The sequence below is a fragment of the Drosophila rhopaloa genome, unplaced genomic scaffold, assembly GCF_018152115.1.
Source record: "Drosophila rhopaloa isolate 14029-0021.01 unplaced genomic scaffold, ASM1815211v1 contig_3, whole genome shotgun sequence".
In the NCBI taxonomy this organism is placed as follows: Eukaryota; Metazoa; Arthropoda; class Insecta; order Diptera; family Drosophilidae; genus Drosophila; species Drosophila rhopaloa.
In genome coordinates this window covers 8,554,364-8,568,996 of record NW_025335123.1, presented here as the reverse complement: position 1 = coordinate 8,568,996, position 14,633 = coordinate 8,554,364, and the positions used below count along the sequence as shown (strand labels likewise).

Here is a 14,633-nt window from a genome sequence, read left to right as displayed (position 1 = left end):
AGTCACCATCCCCACCGCAAATGCACAACAATGGTATTCTGGCCATTTGCTGTTAAAATTCACAAACTGTAATTGATCACATTTGCGTTTGTCGTTTGATTTCATTGTCTTGTGCGTGAGACCAAGTCTGCTCTCTCCCCATTTTCCCCCATTTTCCACCCGCTTTTCCAATTCGAGAGCCGCAGTTGATGGTCAGCGGCTGTTGTTGCCGCTGGTTGGGGCTCATTCATTATGCAAACACCTCCACATAGCTATCCAAACGTGGCAATGTCCGATGCGCTCTGCCACACGAAAAAAAAAATCTGTACTTGAACATGCTTTTTTTTTAACACCGAAATCTCTTTCAACCAAATTGTAGAAATTTAAGAAAAATCCGATCCAATTATTTTATTGAAAAATTGCACCAATTAATTTTTTGAAAGTCAAGTTAGTTATAATATAAAAAAAACATTTTATAAGTTTAAATATAATAAAGACATTTTTCTGGTAAATGTTGGTGTCAAAATAATGTGGATAAAAAATTCACATTTTCATACAAAATAATATTAAGAATATTTTCAAAGTAGACCTAGACACTAAAGTATTTTTTCCCCTGCACAAGAGCTTGGAGCAACTGCCTTTTGCGATTAGTTGCCATTTAAACTGCTGTTACCGCCCCCGAAACCTCGTCCGATTCCGATTCCCATTCCCAGTTCCATTTTGATTCCGAATCGTTTGGGGTTTTTTCCGGGTGTGTGTTTTTTTTCGGGAATGGCACTCGGTAGCGGGCTCCATCCGCTCGTCATTTGTGTCCGATGGCTGGCCGCCATAGCATTTTGATTTCCGCACTGCATCCGGCAGTATTAATCCCCAGACAGCAGCGTTGTCCACTACTCTTCCAAAAAAATGGTTTAAGTGCAAATGCAACAAGAAGTTGTCAAATTGTTGGACAGCAAGTAGAACTGTCTAATTCACTGTGTTTTGAATTAAATAAATGTATTTTGATAGATTTTCTATCGATTCGATTATAAATATATATTTAAAAAAGTTTTCAATTAATATATCGTATGGGTTTTTTTAAAGTGTTGCTAGATTTTTTAAAAATAAAAAAATTATAATTGCTATTTTACAATTATAAGTAAATAATAGTTTTATATTACTTGTGAAATAAAATTAGCTTGTGGAAATCAGCTTGTTAGCCTCTTAATATTCCTAGTAAGCTAATTATTCCTAAAATGCCAAATTTTGTACTTAAACATGTAAATTATTAATTTTGTAATGTATGTAATTAAATTACTTTTTTTCCAAAATTAAAATTTTCAAATTATATTTGGAGATGTTCCCTTTCTGTTAGAGAACTGCAGCAACCAAAGCGAGGGAGTCAGGGAAAATGCGAACAGTTCACTATTTACCACACGCGCAACGTGGGATCCTCTGCAGCGCGGTAGTGTTGGTAAGTGGGCGGTGGGTGAGTGGGTGGTGAGTGGGTGGTGGCCATCGGTGAAGCATGGCCATGGCCATGGTGCTGAAAATGCTCCTGCCTGCTGTCTGCCGTCCAGTGTCGCATTCATTGCCATTCATTCGCTGCTGCCGTTGGTGGTTACCCCACCACCCATTCATCTATACAACCACCCACTCGGCACCCACTCATCCACCCACTGGCACCACCGCCTCCACCACCACCACTCCCTTTGCGATGATGCTTGCTGTTGTTGCTTGTGGCTAGCATGCAAGCTTAGGATTTGGAAAACAATTTCACTGTTAGAGGAATGTCAACGTCAGGTCTCGCTCTGCCAACGGCCAGTCCACCCCCAGGCATACACCGCCCACCACCCACCACCCACCTTGGATCCCCATCCCTTTGCCACCCACTTCCCCTACTCCCCCCTTTGATGGTCAGAAATTTTAGGCGCGATGCGTCGCACACATCACTAATTAGTGATGTGCAATAATCGTGCCAGTGTGTGTGGCGGATAGGTGGAGGGGGGCCGGGGGGTAATCTAGTGGTTCAGTGGGTGGGGCTACACAGGAAATAATACTTACAATTTTGATATATTAGTTTCCAAAAATGATTGCTTTAAAAACACAAATTCTCCAAAATACATTTTAATTTATTAATGAAAATATTTAATTTAATTAGCAAGTTTATTATTGGTATTGTTATTACTGTTTATTACTGTCTTACATTTTAATAAATAAAATTTTCAATTTTATCGGATGATAATGAAAGATTGAAATTACTAATTGCAATTGATATGTGTTTGTTTTTTTCTACGTGTATTTTAGCCATGGGTCGGAGAGATTTTCGACGTTGGTTCGGTTCAAAAATTGCGACATTGTTAATCAACTGTGCGTGTCGCATAAGTTGCATTTGCTTTCGGTCGCTTGGTCAGAATGGATTGCATGCGATTGCCATTGGGGGGTTAAGGCTGGGAATGGGTTAAGGGTGGGGGTGCGATTGGGCACTGGGTTGTGTGATTGGTTTCCATGCTCCAGAGACGGAACCCAACTGACTCAACAGAGCTCCGGACTATCTAAGTAAGTGGAAAATTGCTGTGGGTCATCAAATAATGATATGCAGTGGGGTAATTACTCTTGGCCGAATTCAAGGTCGTTTGATGGGTAAAAAAAAACTGTTTGAACTTTAGGGTAGAAATGCTTTTTAAATTTTAAAAATGAATATGATTGTCCAAAGATATAATTCCTTTTAATATTTGTAAAGCGATTTTCTGCCTTATTGTTGCAAAGCTTCTTTTAATTGCCAGTTATTAATATTGATGCTAATAGCCTCTCTTCTCTGATTTTCAACATGTGTGTGTATTTTCTCGACTTCGGTACTAGAATTTAAGGGATTTCGAAAAAATAAAATGCAATCAATTGGAGATTGGGATGCGGAGTGCAGGAGTCGCCAATATGGTTGCATTTAATTGACCAGAAAAACAGAAAACGGCTGCGGGGTCAGCCTAATTGAAATTTCATGTTGCAAAAGTAAGTGAGAGCCGTCGGCAGGGGCTTCCCCCTTCAAAAAGGGAGTGGGCTGCCATTTTCCGGATTTGTTATCAAGTGGAGAAGAAGTTGGGGCAAGTTGGGGTACGAATCGAGGGAATGGAATCCAATAAAGCATCGCTAATGAGTTCATTTTAATTCCTTTTTTAAGGTCTTCTTTAAAAGAAATGTGTAATATTAAAGTTTAATGGCTAACATTAGGATAAAACAAAAATAAAGACACTTTCTATTGTAACTACTTGCAAATACATAAGTTAATATTATCAATAGTTATTCGCACTTGTACTATAAATAAACATGCGCCACACATTTGTATAAGAAATGTGGAACACATGTCGTACAAGTAATTTTACTATAACTTTTATCAATATGTAATAAATGTATCATTTAAATTTTTTAAAATGCTTTTTGCTAACTATTATTTAATTCTTTTTAGTTTATTCAATTTTTAAAATATTTTTTGGCTACATATTAATTGTATTGCACAGTTTTTTATTTTTGTAGAACAAACATTTCAGCAGGGGATTACTTGTCGTATGAGTAATTTTCGAATAAATCCTGAAACGTATTATTTTCATTTTGATTTATAATTTTGTATACTCTTGCATATGGTATTATAATTTCACTCGAGAGTTTAGCAACGCATTGGAGGGCACAATTCCGGCCCTATAAAGTATTTATATACTTTGCTTTCCGATTTAAATGATTGTGGTTTAATTCTCTAAACTTCTGAATTTAAACCTTTTCAAATTTCGAAAAATTGGCGTTGGAGAAAAGTTACCTAAAACCTGTACTTCTAAGCCCATAACTTTTCTTCTAATTAATTGGGTCTCTAAAAATCTGCGTTTAAATCATGGTATGTATTTTTGGGTTGATTTTTGTCATTTTAATACACTTGCAGAGGGTACCATCATTTTAGTCAAAAGTTTGCTTTTTAATTATTATGTTCTTTTGAGACTTCAATATTTGGAATTATAGTTTGCTATTATTAAATATATGAAAATCCAGCAGACCTCGACATAAATTTCAAATGTAACGCCTATATGCCAAAGTTCGCTCATCGATAAGCATTATTTTTCCAACTAAAAGGGAATTCGGTTAGATCATCCATTCGTTCGACTAAATTCGAGTTTTGTTGGCTTTTGGCGAAGTGACAGAGGACATAGCGGAAAGGAATCGACAATGGCCCACATGGAGTACAATCGTCGCGATGCCCAGGCAGCGGGATTCAGATTGGGATTGGGTGGTGGCGATGCGGACAATAGTGCCCTGATGCGTCGCCCCACCGTGGTGGTGCAACGTCAAGGTCAGAGGACCGAACCGGTGGCTGAGTCACCCGTGGAGTCACCCCGCTCGATGAGGCCTCCTAGCCAGCAGCAAGCTGGTCGGGATCGGGTGGTCCACTGCCGGGGATCGCCTTCCTTATCCCTGGCCACATCTACAACTACAACCACATCCACATCGCTATCGAAATCCACCGATCACGGGAGACCCAATCAAGTGGTGCGCTTTTGCCTGCGCCTGGGCTACAATGCTCTCCTGTATCCCTACGAGTTTGCCAAGGTCCTGATCCAGCTTGGCCACGAGCCGCTCCAGGCGCGGCCCTTCCACCTGGCGCTGTTCCATCGACGACCCCGCCTCTTCCTGCCCGGCGTCCACCGGTATGTGCAGCACATCCAGCAGGTGGATGGCTATTTGGGCGCGTATCGTGGCCTAACCGCTCGCCTGGCCGCCTGCACGGTGGACTTCCTGCTCGGCGATGTCCTGCTGGCCGTCCTGCACTTCGGTCCCTACAAGCGGGGTGCCAAGGAGGAGCTCAGCCTGAAGGAGTTCTGGTGGAACCTGACGAGGGACAGCATCCGCTTGGCCACCGCAGTGGCGCTGTCGCAACCCTTTTATGTGGTGATGGTGCGCCAGATAGCCCAGTTTGTGGGTCGCGAACGCGTCTACGAGGGAGTCCTGGCCAGCCTGATGGTGCTGTTGAAGAGCGAAGGATATGCGGGACTGTTCGCTGGCATTGTGCCACGCCTCCTGGGCGAGTGGGCCGTCCTGGCCGTTACTAGCTGTGTGAGCCACCTGTGCCAGCGACTCCTGCCGATGAGCCGGAACCAGCAGCAGTACAATGCCGTGATCATCCAGATGCTGGCCAGCCTGCTGATGTATCCCCTGGAGGTGACCTCCGCCTGCATGGCGGTCACGGGAGCACCACTCGCCGCCTGCGAGCCGCCGAGCATGCCGCTCTACAACCACTGGGCCGACTGCCTCACGGATCTCTACGCCCGCGGGGGCCACAATCGGGGGGCCATTCTCTTCTGGCGCACGGTGCCCAGGATCCAGTTGCGGCGACGTCAGGATGGCCTAATGCTATGAACTTTGGAGGAGCAAAGGAGGGGGGAGGTATAAAAAAAGAGAGTCGAGAAGCTAAGAGAATGAAGAGTTGAGGAGTGGAGACAAAGAGCTCAGAAATCGAAGGTACAAGATACGGAAATTGAAAGGAGGAGAGTTTGAAGTGGAGCGAAAAGAGTAATGTGAAGTAAAGAGAAAGTACGGAAATTGAAGAGTGAAGAAACTGAAAAGGCAAGAAAGTGGAGAGTGAAGCAACTGAATAGGGAAAAAAGTGGAGAGTAAAGCATCTTAAGAAGGAAGAATGTGGATAGCAGAACACTGAAGAAGGAAGAAAGGTAGGAGTGAAGAAACTGAGGAGGGTAGAAAGTAGTCAACTGATGAACTGAAGACTAAAGGAACTAAAGAGGATGATATTAAGGAGTGAAAAAACTGAAAGAAGATTAAACTGTAGAGTGCTGATGCTTAAAATTAAAGAGTATGTACAGTTAAGAAAATTTCGAAATACTTGTAAGTGAAGAAAATTTAGAGTAAAAATACTGAAAAGTGAAATAGCTGGAGAGTGAAGAAATTGGAGTTTTACAATTAAAGATCCTGCAGAAGGGGGAATTCTTTTCTAGTCTAAAAAAAACGGAAAATAGGAAATAATACAACAAATAAATAATGATAAAGAATTTTAAACGTTTTCCTTTCAAGATATGAAAGGAAAGAAATAGTCAAGATAATAATAAGAATGGTTGTGGAGTGGTGGCGATTGCAAGAGGTGAAGTGAAGTGAAAAAAATATATGTGGCAAATAATGAGGCAGAGACTGGAGAACGGAGAGCAGAAACTACAGCACCCAAGACGATCATCGATCATGTGCTGCTCGATTGCTAAACTTTCGATAAAATGTCGAGAGAAATTTGTCGTTATTCTATAATTGTGATTTAGAACGGTGGAAGTAATAAATTCCGTAAAAGGAACCTTTTCGTTTGTGTTTTGGAGAAGAAACTCCGTTGCAGGTTGAGCTGTCAGTTAGTTAGTTGAATTGCTTTTGGACTATATTGAATTTGCATAATTCAATGTTAATATAGCAGTGAGTACATATTAGGGAAATAGCTGAATAGGGACTTTCAGTGCAATTGTTGAACCCCACATATTTGGCCTATGAGAGCTCAGATGGATGCGGATGATGAGGATGTCTTGCAGAAGAAAGGAGCCCAGTTGAGTTGTAGATGTGCACATCCTCTTGTTGTTTTCGCATTCATAAGCTTGTAAAACAGCAGGGCCGCTCTTTAGATGTCTCTTTTCACTGCTGCTGCTGTTTCACCAAATGTCAGCAGAGATTAAGCGACTGAAATCCGGCTAGAATGGAACTAACCAAGGCCAGGACACAAGTACGACAATCTATGCACTCCTTAACCCCCGACCCATGTATACAAATATACACTGGTAGTTGTACACCCACACAATGAGGCGTAACTGGCAGATGCACGTAATGAAAATATCAAAAATCTACAACGAAATGTGCCAACAGGATTTCAGTGGCCAGTGGCGTGCGGAAAGGGGGCGGTGCAAAAAAGGGGGCGTGGTGACAGAGGTGCGGGGGGCTATGGCTCAGACACAATTCAGTTTTGGTTCATTTGAATGCGACACATTTGCGGGCCACACTTCGGTTGGCAAAAGGGTAGCATTTGGAAGATGGATTCTCTGAAAGCAAGACACAGTTTTAAAATCAGATTCTGGGGGCTCTTCAAGTAACCCTAAGTTTTCATTAAATTCCAAAATATCTAATCGTAAAATCAACTGAATTTAGGCTGATCTACCAGAGAATTGAATATAGAATTAAGTATAAAAGAGCTTAAATTGTTTATGAAAATTAAAAATTGTTATACATATAGATTTTTTTTCAATACAATATAGATATCAAATGAAGATCTCTGAATGATCCTCTCACAGGGTATCCCTTTGTCGATTGACAAGTCCTAATCGATTTTCTAAATGCCAGTTATGCTCGGTTGTTGCTGTTGTGAGTTGGTCAGGTTCATTTGGGCCAGAGAAATCAAGAGTCAAAAGTTGGACCTCCTCCATCTTCCATAAACGTTGCAAAATTACTAGTTATTACGTGAGTATGTGTGTGTGGCTTTTGGTGTTCCAGTGTGTGTATGTGTGTGTGTGACGATGACAGTGCAGTGAATCCAAGTCGTATCGTCTTAATAACCAAAAAATGCCATCAGCCTTCGCAGGACGAGAAATACGTGTCCTGCTGCCAGGCTGCCTTGATTCTTGCAACATTCACGCATGCCTGCATAGCTGTATATATATATTTGGATATATATATGTACATATATATTCGATATGCATATGTCCTCATGTGTGTCGGGGCAACTGTTGAACAGAACACGAATCTGTTGTTACTGTCGCCTGGCAAAATGCAATTAGACTAACGATGCAACACAATTTTGTCTTCAGCTTCATAAAGATACGATGACTGGGATAAAGGAGGCGGCATTTTGGGCGGCCAGTTTTGACAGAGTCAGATGGTCAGTCGAAAAGCGAGGGCCTAATCCAGACTATTTGGTTGTGCTTTTTAACAGTCCATTTTTCAACTGGGACCCACAATTTTGTTGTGCATCTTTGACCAATGCCTTGGGATATAATGGTTAAAATATTGAGGTTCGTTGAACTTGTTATTCAATTTCCAATTAAATGGTCTTTAGTCCATACTAATTTTTGTCTCATTTTCAAAAGTGCAACAATTAGCTTAAATCTTTATTTTATTTTTAACTCAGCCAAGCAGTCTTTTAGTTGTGGGTGCCTTTTGGGCAAATTAAAACCAAAAAACGTTCAAAATTCGTATTTCACACAACAATCTCTCCTCTAATTTTATGAAAATAAATAAAGGGATAATAATTTGTACTAAAGTTGCCAATGTTGTCGCACAACCCTCGCACATCTTGCCGAAGTCTCAGGCTCAACAATTTCATGTTTCAATTTTTGTTCATCTGTGTCTATGCGTAGCGGAAATGCTGAACAAAGTCATACATTTATTTGCCTGGATAACTTGGTGCTTAGTCTTGGTTTCAATTGGCAAAGCTGCCAGTTTCTGGGCCCAAAACTAATTGGCGTGCGTTCGGGCTTAATTAACATTAATATCGAGTCCATTATTAAGTCAATTATGAATTATTGTCGGAATCAGATCAAATTAAAGCCACATCTGGGCCAGTTTTCGTATATTGGTATCCGTATCCGTTTCGAAAGCGATATAAATTAATATTGACTGAGTTCTAAGGGCGGGAATAGCAAAATTGCAGGGTAAATGTCATAATTAACACAAACCACTAAATGCATTTGTGCGGTCCTTTTGCCTCTGCCTGTGTTATATTGTGTTGCCATTATTGGTAACATATTAATATTAATGGTCAGCTATGTTCCACTAAATGAAATCTCATTGAAAAATATGAGGAGGTTTTATAGGTATTGGTTTTTTATTTATCAAAACAGGTATAAGGTATTTCTGTAAATTAGTTTTATTATTAGTTGGTAAACATTTACAGCTTTATATTATAATGAATATTATTATTTTATTTTTGTGATACCTTTTAGGTCGATTTAAAAAATTTCCTCACAAAAACTGTTAATACATCCTTAAGTGCCTTAAAAATATTTGGTTTATTTAAAACGTTTTCAGGGCTGGGAACATGGACGTTTTCCATTTCGATAGATAGTGGGGAAAGTCACCTGTTTCCGGCGTTTCAGAAATATATTACGCATACGCCACATGGGCTTCCGACTTCCGACAACAACGTCGGCGGTTTCAATTTTATAACGTTAAACCAATTAACAGGTTTTACACACACTTACACAGACACACACGCATTTATGAGGTGTTAATCGACGTCATTCTGATGTAAAGCGCGATGAGAAGCAATATATATTTTATGGGTTGCGTAATTAACAGGCAACAACAATAACACACCAGACAGCGACAGGTTAATGAGGCTCCATTGATTATGCATATGAGTTTTGCGGGTGCGGAATGTGTGTGTGGGTGGGTGTGTGTGTGTGAGTGTGAGTGTTGGGGGAAGGACAGGTGAAAGGGGGCGGGGCGGGAGACTGGCGGCTTCCCACATCAAATTAAAATGTTACATATGCTAATGAAATCAACCAAAATTATGAGCAATTATGAATAGCTTAATGGGATTGCCAATGACTGGCATTGGTTTGGCTTACTCGTTTTTCCTTTGCTTATTCATCCCATCCCCTGAGTTTATCCTTAAAGCCGCTTTTAAATGTGCTTTTATTGTGTAAGCACCTGCAAACAATTGTATCTTTTGTAGCAAATAAAAGAACCTGAAACATTTCTTATTTCTTTGATTATTTAACATTTGATTATTTAAGATTTGATTATTTAACATTTTTGAGAGCTATTAACTTTGTAATTTGTAATTTTAATTTTTAATATAAAACATTTGGAACTTAATGTATTCTATATTATTTTATAGGAATAAAATTATTAATGGCTTAGTATACAACTTTTATTCTTTGATAATTCCAAATATTTTATCAGCCTTTCAAGTAGGTGCTATAATAATTGTGTTTTTTTCTAACAACTAATAGTAGTCATTTTCGTATAAGAGTTTACCTATAAACGTTCTTCCTTGAATTAAAATAGAACATGTTGAATTATTCCCTTTGTTTATTTTGCCCACACATTTGACACATTTTCCCCACTGATTTTTCCCTTAAAGCTGATTTTCGGAGATGTTTTTTTGTGTTGTCTGTAAGGGGAAAGTATGAGGTGGGCAGCCAGGTGTAAATTACAAAACTTGTAAGATTTTGCTTGGCATTTCCTCTGCGGGCGGGGAGATGATGATGATGGCACTCCCGGCACGACTGTCGTCATAGCTGGCTGCCCCGGATCTCGACTCGAACGTAATGCCAACAATTACGCAGCTGAATATTTTATGAGCCAAGCAGATTAATATGAATATTTTATTATCATTTTAGATTCCTTATTTCCCTCTATCGCACTCTCTTTCTCCGGCCCAAAAAAAGCGACCAGAAACGGGGCCAAAACCAAAGGAAGGACCAAGCCAAAGTCAAGTCAGAAGGCAATGCCAGAAATATGCTTTGTTTGGCTTTTCTCTGCCAGGACATGCCGTCTAAAATGAAGCTTCTTAACAAAAATATGCAGTCTGTGGCAATATAGCAGCGCGGTATAGCAGCGCGGTATTGCTGATTTGCTTTAGGCAAATCTATTGATTTGAGCAAGAGTATTAAAAGTCAAAATATAACTACCAATAACTCTTTTAAGAAGAGTTTCCAAAACAAGTTATAACACTTTACTTGCTTACTGTGTGTGTTTTACAAAATCTTAGATAAGTTCAAAATAATGCAGCATATTTTTGGAAATTTTAAATCACAAGAGTTTCTTGTAAATATATTTTGGCAAACTGTTTTTTCCTAAAAGAAAAAGAAATGCTAAATATTTTGGTCGAGGTTTTTACTCCTTAACTGATCCTTTTACATTACAGAGCATTAAATGCTCGACTTCGGCTTAAAGGAATTTAATTTTTAGCTGCCTTGGCTGACTTTTGATGCCGCCACAGTTTTTTGCACCTTGGCAGACGAAAATGTTTGTACCGGCCCCTTGCCAATGGCAAACAAAAAAGCGGCAGGGAAAACGAATAAATGAAAAACGCAGGACTCGCAGGACTCGCAGGAAGTGCGGCAATGGAATGGGCTGGAGGGAGAATGTGGTGAGAACGGAATTTATGACCACGAGCCTTCAAAGGGCCAAGTTGCCTAAATGTTTTTTTTCTTCGCAGCGCCAGCCTCAGACAGGCAAATAAAAACGGGCCAAAACAAATTGTGGCCCAGAGAGCCGGCCTCGTCCTCGTCCTGGTCCTGGTCCTGTTCCTTTCGCCCCTGCCTTAATTCGCAGTCAAAACCAGAAAGCCACTTGGAAATGTGTAGGGTGAAAAAAAAGAAATCTTGGGAAAAAACCGAAACATTTTCTTTCATTTGTTGCGTTTTAAATTTTCATGCGCAAGCGAGTGTCGGCAATTACCAAGGCCTAAACTATATATACGAATATAGTTTTCGGGTGGCTCCAAATAATAACGTCGTCAAGTATAAATTGCCTGCCACGCCCACAGACGACTTGGTGGCTTGGCGAGGGGAAGGGGAAGGGGGAGGGAGGGAGTGGGGGAGGGCATCTCTGATTTATGCAGCCCATAAAATTGCCTGGCGTGAAAAAGCGGAGAAAGTCGAAGCTGAAGAAGTGCAGCAGAAGCCATCGAAGGAGAGGGAGGGGGGGGTGCGGGGGAGTGCGATATTCCCGGCTTTTCCGGGTCTCAGTCCGAATTCAAGTCTGAGCTGGCTTAGCCCCGGGCTGAAAGGAGCTCAACGTGTTTTGGGGGCAGGCGCAGGATGCCTGTCAGGTCGCATCGAGATGACTTTTCAAAGGGTTCCGATGCCGCCATTTTTATGTGGAATCCTTAGAGGAACTAGTTCATCGTGATGTTCGGCGTTGAACGATTTTTATGTGGATAAGTCCACAATTTGTTTTATTACTTTTACGTTTATCCAATTAATTAGAAGTTATACAACCTTTTAAATAATTTTTAAATTGTATACCTTTAGGCAACAAGATTTTGGCACAAAAGAATATTACAAAATAGAAACTTATAAATTTATATAAGAGTAGTATACCTTTAAAACATTGGGTTATATTTTTCTTTAAACACTTTAAAAAACATTAAACAGTTATAAAAACTATATATACCTTAAAGTTCAATATCCATTCAAATTCTGTTGTTTTATTTTGGTCCGATATTGGGTATTTTTCTCCCATTTTAAAATTATCGAAAAATGTATGTAAGAAGGTCAGGAGAGAAGTTAGGATGTGCGGATACTTCTCAACTTATAAACGATTTGCAAGTGGCAAAGGGGATAAATGTTTTGGGTAATATTATATTACTAAACGCTCAATGTTGAATTTCAGATATTAAATTCTAAGAAATCAATCAATCCAATTCGTATTCGATTCGCATTTCTGGGAGCTCTGCGAACCAGTTTCCTGGAATCTGTGGCTGCAGTCCTGGCCCGTTAGTCACGTAGCTTAAATGGAGTCCCAGAAGGACGCGGGGGGACGGGAACCGGAGGCGTTCGTTCACGTTCATGTCGGTTGGCAGGCGGCATTATAATGCATTTTTTTGCAGCCCGTCTCTCCGGCTTTGCCTGGCACTCATTATGCGTTCGTCTTCAACTACGGACTGCGGACTCCGGACAGAGGACTACGGACTCGGGACTCAGGACTCAGGACTCAGGTCTCGGGACTGGCAGGTCCTGAATAGGCAACAGGCAGAAGGTCTCGTGCGATTTTTCCTTGGCCGCACATGCCTGACTGCACTTCAATCAAAATCAAATATTACACCCGGCAGAAGGGGAAGACAGGTGCTGGCACATACACGGCGAGAAATAATATCTACATTTTGTAATATATAAATAGTAAAATTAAAATATGTTATAAAATTATTTGAATATGTTATGATTGTGTTTTAAAGGACAATGCCTAGCCATCATTAAATTTATTATGTGGATCTTAAATCATATCATTAATTCATTAAATTCAATGGATGTTAATTTTTTTTTAAATTAGAAATGTTGGAAAATACCGATTAGGTAATGTAAACCAATGGATAATGTGACTTATGAAATTGATTTAATTTGTCAGTGCTTATCTATATTCTTTGAAACCATTAATATACTGCCTTTAAAAGAATATTTTTATAAGTTGACCTCTTGAGGTTCAAATTCAAATTTTGTTTGATAGTAAATAAAAGTTTCCGTACTTTAAGAGCCATAACATTTTTATTTTAATTTTTCCTTAGAACAAAGCATGGTAATATTACATAACTTTAAAGTTTAAATTATTGAACCATATTGACTCAATAAAATGAATATTGCCCCAAAAAGTATGCTTTAATTTACGCCTCTCAAACCATTTGGCAAATCTATTTCCCTTGCCAAGCAAAGATGGAGGCCCCGTCTTTCCTCTCAGTGTGCCATATGAGAACTGGCTTTGGCTTTTGTTGTGTGCCCCCGTCATTCAGACAGATATACATAGCTGGCCATGGCTTGATTACGCACGTTTATTACTGGAAAAGGAGCAGGAATTGGATCCAGGATCGAAATAGGATTCGAAACGAGAACGGGCAATCGACATCAATATGCGTTGTGTGGCCTGGAAATGTACAACATGATTACTTGCAAATCACCTCAATGCAATTGGGATTATGAATGGCAAAATGCAAAGCAACAAGTGCTGGAATTATTTATTTCTAATTAAAATTTGAAGCGGTCCCGCCGCTGGTTCATGAATATTAATTTCGATTTTAAGGCCGCAAACAATGCAAACTAAACATGAATTACAACTAAATATTTATAACTCATTTTCAGCGCGGCGCACACACAAAGATAAATAATAGACAAAGTTAAATAAAAGGGATTTGTCGAGAGAGATAGAGATAGAGAGAAAGAGAGATGGGGTTAGTGTGGAGCGTGAAAATACACAAAAATTAACTTGTATTTAAAATTTAATTAAAACTTTTGCTGTTATTTACATGTCCGGCCCTTCCGCCCATCGCTTTTTGCAAACTGCAGAAACTTTCGCTGGGGGGCGTGGCACTGGGCACTGGCCACTGAAAATACAGCTAAAATGTTGGCCCAAAATCATAATGCATTACATATGCATGGCCATCGGCATTCCAATTTAATTGAAATATCGTGCAGCATTTTTGGTTTATCGCATCACTGAAAAAAAAAAAACCAGCAACATCGAGTAACAACTGCAGAGGCGGAAAAAAGAAGCGGACGCGTTTTGGCCATGGCTAACTGGTTGTTGCGGTTTTGGCATTTAGCATAATTAGTCCTTTTGACCGCATTCCGTAAAATGCGACTGATGCCTCAATGTCCCGCCCCCTTATTTTTTTTGGCCCAAGGCTGCAGCATCAGCATAAACAATGGCCATATCGAGGGTAGTAAAAAAGCACGGCTTTCAGCGGTATAATGTTGGCTATCAGGGAAATGTCCGCAAATCGCTCAAATATTATGCAGGCCAAATTATAGCCCCCAATGTTGAAAAACACAAACCGTTTTTCAAATGACAGAATGGTTGTTTGCTCTGCGATTTTCTTGATTAAAATAACTACAAAACTTTAAAAAGAAATATTTAATAACTAACATTTTGTAGTCTTCTCTAGGCTTTTTTATAAATTTCCCAAGAAGCAATTTAAACAATCATGCAAAAAATAAAGA

At 39.9% G+C, this 14,633-nt stretch overlaps 1 protein-coding gene across 1 annotated transcript; it reads left to right on the top strand.

The window, feature by feature from the left end:
- Positions 1-4,079: 4,079 nt before the first annotated feature.
- Positions 4,080-6,261, top strand: LOC108046395 (mitochondrial carrier homolog 2). The gene has a single exon (XM_044461191.1). The coding sequence runs from the start codon at positions 4,168-4,170 to the stop codon at positions 5,353-5,355; it is 1,188 nt and encodes a 395-aa protein (XP_044317126.1). The 5' UTR covers positions 4,080-4,167; the 3' UTR covers positions 5,356-6,261.
- Positions 6,262-14,633: the final 8,372 nt, after the last annotated feature.

Coding starts and splice junctions, on each gene's coding strand:
- LOC108046395 (XM_044461191.1), top strand. CDS start 4,168: ATGGCCCACATGGAGTACAATCGTCGCGATGCCCAGGCAGCGGGATTC.